Raw genomic sequence first — 4,013 nt, forward strand, 5'->3', positions numbered from 1 at the left:
CTGGTCCCAGGCTCTGCTACATGGGGCCTCAGCTTGCCCATCTGTCTGATGGGCGCGTTCATCTGTCTGATGGGTGGCCTGGGGCCACCAGTGAAGGAACACAGTCGCTGCCCTGGAAACAGCAGCCATGTGGCATCAGGAAGCTAAGCAGGGCTGCAGCTCTGAATGGGCAAGTCAGGTCTCCTGTACAAAGTGGGAATAGTCCTCCCCAGGCCTCCTGGTCCAGGGGCGGTGGTGGTGATGAAGGAGTGGGCTGGCCTGCTCTGATGGCCGGCCACCGTGCCTCCCTGAGGCTTCATGTAACAGATTCCGCGTTGTCCTTCCCCTGCCGCTAGGATGAGCGGGGCTCCGCAGCCGACTCCGAGGACTCCCCGGCTATCGAGGCCATCCGTCTGTTGCGCAAGAATTTCCCCAGCCTCCTGGTGGCCTGTGACGTGTGCCTGTGTCCCTATACCTCCCACGGTCACTGCGGTGAGCTCCCGCCTCCCACCAGCCCCGTTGCCACCCACAATCCCGCTGAGGTGGGGATGTGCCGAGGCCCGAGCTGTTCCCCCAAACCCAGCTGTTGGTCCTGCAGGGCTTTTGAGTGAGAACGGGTCATTCCAAGCTGAGGAGAGCCGCCAGCGGCTGGCAGAGGTGGCTCTGGCCTATGCCAAGGCGGGTGAGTAATCCCCCAGCAGGGATGAGCACCCCCAGGTCAGGGAGGCGGCAGGGTGGATAGAGGAGGATCCCAGAGTTCTGAAGGCCACCCTCTGCCCTTCAGGATGTCAGGTGGTGGCCCCGTCGGACATGATGGATGGACGCGTGGAGGCCATCAAGGAAGCTCTGATGGCACATGGATTCGGCAACAGGGTAGGGGTGGGGTGTGGGGAGGTGAGAGAGCCTGGGCCAGACCTGCCCCTGTGTCTGCTCCCCACATGGACGAAGCAAGGCCCAGAGCTCCAATGGGCCTGGGACACAGGCTCTTCTTTGGACCTGGGTCCTTCCTCTCCTTTTCACTTCACCCTGGGACACGTGAAAAGGGCTGGCTGAGCCGAGACCCCTGTTATCTCCCTGTAGGTATCAGTGATGAGCTATAGTGCCAAATTCGCTTCTTGTTTCTATGGACCTTTCCGGTGAGTAGGAATGGGTGAGGGTCTGCTGTTGAATCCCTGACCTGCTAGCCCAAAGCTGGAGCCCACCTGGTGTCTCTGCTTCCCAGGGACGCGGCTCAGTCGAGCCCGGCTTTTGGAGATCGCCGCTGCTACCAGCTGCCACCTGGAGCACGAGGCCTGGCCCTCCGCGCGGTGGTGAGTGAGCCCCACCCAGCCTCTCCCCCCATCGCCTCGCCTCCCAGGCACTGCCCACACCATACCTCATCTCTTAGGACCGGGATGTTCGGGAGGGAGCAGACTTGCTCATGGTGAAGCCAGGAACGCTCTACCTGGACATCGTACGGGAGGTAAAGAACAAGGTGAGAACAAGGGTGTCGCCACCCAAGACTGAGTCCAGATCAGGTCAGTCCTGGCTCTGTACACAGTGTGACCTTGGGGAAGGCATTTTCTCTTTCTGGGCAAGAAGGGCCAGAGTTGGGGCTGGGGAGATGAGAGTGTATCCACAGATTCTGGGACCTTCGATCGAGGGAATCTCAGAGTTGGAAGCAATCTGCCCAGGAACTGGAACGCTCCCCCACCTCCCGTATGCCATCCCTGCCAGGGAAACACTGTGGGCCTCTGTGCCAGGGCTCGGGGGAGCCTTTGAACAACTCAAGAGTGGGCCAGGCTGCCAGCAGCAATGACTCAGGTCTCGTGGCAGGGAGGAAGGGACACCCGGAGGCACAACCACCCCCGCCACTGCAACCTGCCTGTCCCCCACTGCTTCCCCAACAGCACCCTGAGCTCCCCCTGGCTGTGTACCATGTTTCTGGAGAGTTCGCCATGCTGTGGCACGGGGCCCAGGCCGGGGCATTTGATCTCAAGGCTGCTGTACTAGAGGTCATGACTGCCTTCCGCAGAGCAGGTGAGCATGCAGGAGTGGGGGGTTTTGACCTGGGCCACAGGGAACTGATAGAAGCACCTTGCCCAAATAGGGAAGTAAAGTTAGGGGACAGCCTGGAGTCACCTGTCTGGAAATGCCAATGATCTAAACAGACAGGCTGGGGAACGGACATGAAACTGCGGGGCAGAAGGTGAGCAATGAACCACGCAGAGCCCTCAGTTACCTTTTGATTTTGAGACCTTAGGCAAGTCACTTCTCTAACTTCAGTGTCCTTGTCTGTAGACTGGGGATAAGACAGATGGTGCATGGTCATCAAGGGGATTAAATGAGATGCTGCGTGTAATTGGCATATGCATGTCATTTCAGAAATGAGAGCTGGTTTTGTTGGTTAGGCACACGGCGTGGCGGGGGAATTCACAGCTTGCCTATTTCCCCCACTGTGCACACTGAGGCCCAGAAAGAGAAAATGCCTTCCCCAAGGTCACACAGTGTATAGAGCTAGGACTGACCAGAACTAGACTCAGGTCTTAGGTGGTGACACCCTGGGGCTGTGCCTCTTCATAGTAGCCTTCTTCCCACCCCAGCCCTCACCTCCCAGAAGGTATTTCCCGAGCTGATGCCCTGCCCCGCTGCCCGCTTCTTTCCCCACACAGGTGCCGATGTCATCATTACCTACTACACACCTCAGCTACTGCAGTGGCTGAAGGAGTGATGGAGAAAGTGTACCAGATGCAAGAACTAGAACTTTTCCATTCCTGAGCCTTGGAGAAGTGAAAACCAAAGTAAACGATGCTTTTAGAACTGTGCACTCCTGCCCTCTTCCTGCTTATGTGCTGGCGGGTGCCTGGAAGCCCTGGGTGGTTTTTGCCAGCCTGCCAAATCTTCCCACTTGCAGCCACATCCTCACTGGCTCTCCCAGGCTTCCCAGCCCCTCCTCTAGGTCAGTCCTGAAGCTCACCTCTGCCAACCCTGCTCCTTCTTCTGGGGCTGCTTCAGCTGGAAAGCCACCAGGACTCATGGCATCAGCTCAGTGGGGTCTGGGAGAAGGGCTTGGAACATTAAGGGAGAGAGGGCAGTTGATTCTTGGACCCTAAGAAGCTCTGGAAAGCTGGAGGCCTCTGGCAGCAGAGGTGGGCACACAGGCCTAGATTGACCCCCTGGGTTTAGAGTTGACATTTGCTGCAATTCCACTGGAAAGCGATCCCCACACAGGCCAGTGGTTGCCAGGCTGCCTGAGGTCTGCTGCTGTTCTCTGAGCCATAAACCTGGAGAAGAATTACTCATTAACAAGCAGAAAAGAATTAATTCATTAACAAGCAGGAACGCTGCCGAAGGATCGAAATTCAGAAGCAAAGAGAATTCCTGACTGTTGGCGATGGCACCACCAAAAAGGCTCTTTATTGCAGAAATATTTCTTGAGAAGGTCTGCTTTGTGCCCACGCACAATACCGGGTCCTGGGGATATATAGCAGGACAGACTTCAGCTTGTCTCTGTGTGGAATCTACACAAGGGAACCAGGGTGACAGATGCCAAGAAGAAAACAGACAAATAAGGCAGTTACAGATGGTAATAGTGCTTCCAGGGAGAGAAAGGGTCTGAGACAGAATAATAGATGATGGGCCTCGCTTGAGAAGCCCTTCCTGAGATGGAGGGGCAAGGAAAGGCCTTTAACAAGAGGAGAGGGAAGCGGATGTCAGAAGCTGTGAGAATGACGGCAGAGTGTGCAGGTTCCTGCAACAGCAGGAACCCCATCGTGGGAACCAGATGAGGAAGAAGGTGGATGACAGCACCGGAGGTTGGAAAGGTAGATCCCACACTTTGTAGGAAGCTTGGTTTCTGTTTTGCATCTGATAGAAAGCCATCTGAAGGGTCTTAACCAGGCGTTATACGTGTTCCAGTTTCCCCCATTCTGCTGCTTTGAAAAAAAATGGAGGGGTGAGCCGGAACCAGCCTGGTTGGGAGGCTGCTGCAGACCCCAGGGAACCATGCCAGTGGCCTGGACCAGGGTGGTGGCAGTGGAGAGCAAAGGAAGCGG

At 56.6% G+C, this 4,013-nt stretch overlaps 1 protein-coding gene across 3 annotated transcripts in view; it reads left to right on the plus strand.

Annotated features, from left to right (window-relative positions):
• The window catches only part of ALAD (aminolevulinate dehydratase), a 10,013-nt gene extending 7,229 nt beyond the window's left edge, over positions 1-2,784 (plus strand). For all 3 annotated transcript variants that reach the window (XM_010835163.1, XM_010835164.1, XM_010835165.1), the window contains exons 5-12: positions 336-471; positions 578-661; positions 764-852; positions 1,060-1,115; positions 1,202-1,289; positions 1,367-1,453; positions 1,869-1,998; positions 2,631-2,784. In XM_010835163.1, coding sequence (XP_010833465.1) covers positions 336-471; positions 578-661; positions 764-852; positions 1,060-1,115; positions 1,202-1,289; positions 1,367-1,453; positions 1,869-1,998; positions 2,631-2,689 — 729 coding nt within the window. In that variant the 3' untranslated portion in view covers positions 2,690-2,784. The remainder of the gene's footprint in view (positions 1-335; positions 472-577; positions 662-763; positions 853-1,059; positions 1,116-1,201; positions 1,290-1,366; positions 1,454-1,868; positions 1,999-2,630) is intronic.
• Positions 2,785-4,013: the final 1,229 nt, after the last annotated feature.

This window comes from Bison bison, unplaced genomic scaffold (assembly GCF_000754665.1).
Source record: "Bison bison bison isolate TAMUID 2011002044 unplaced genomic scaffold, Bison_UMD1.0 scf7180017864039, whole genome shotgun sequence".
NCBI lineage: Eukaryota > Metazoa > Chordata > Mammalia > Artiodactyla > Bovidae > Bison > Bison bison.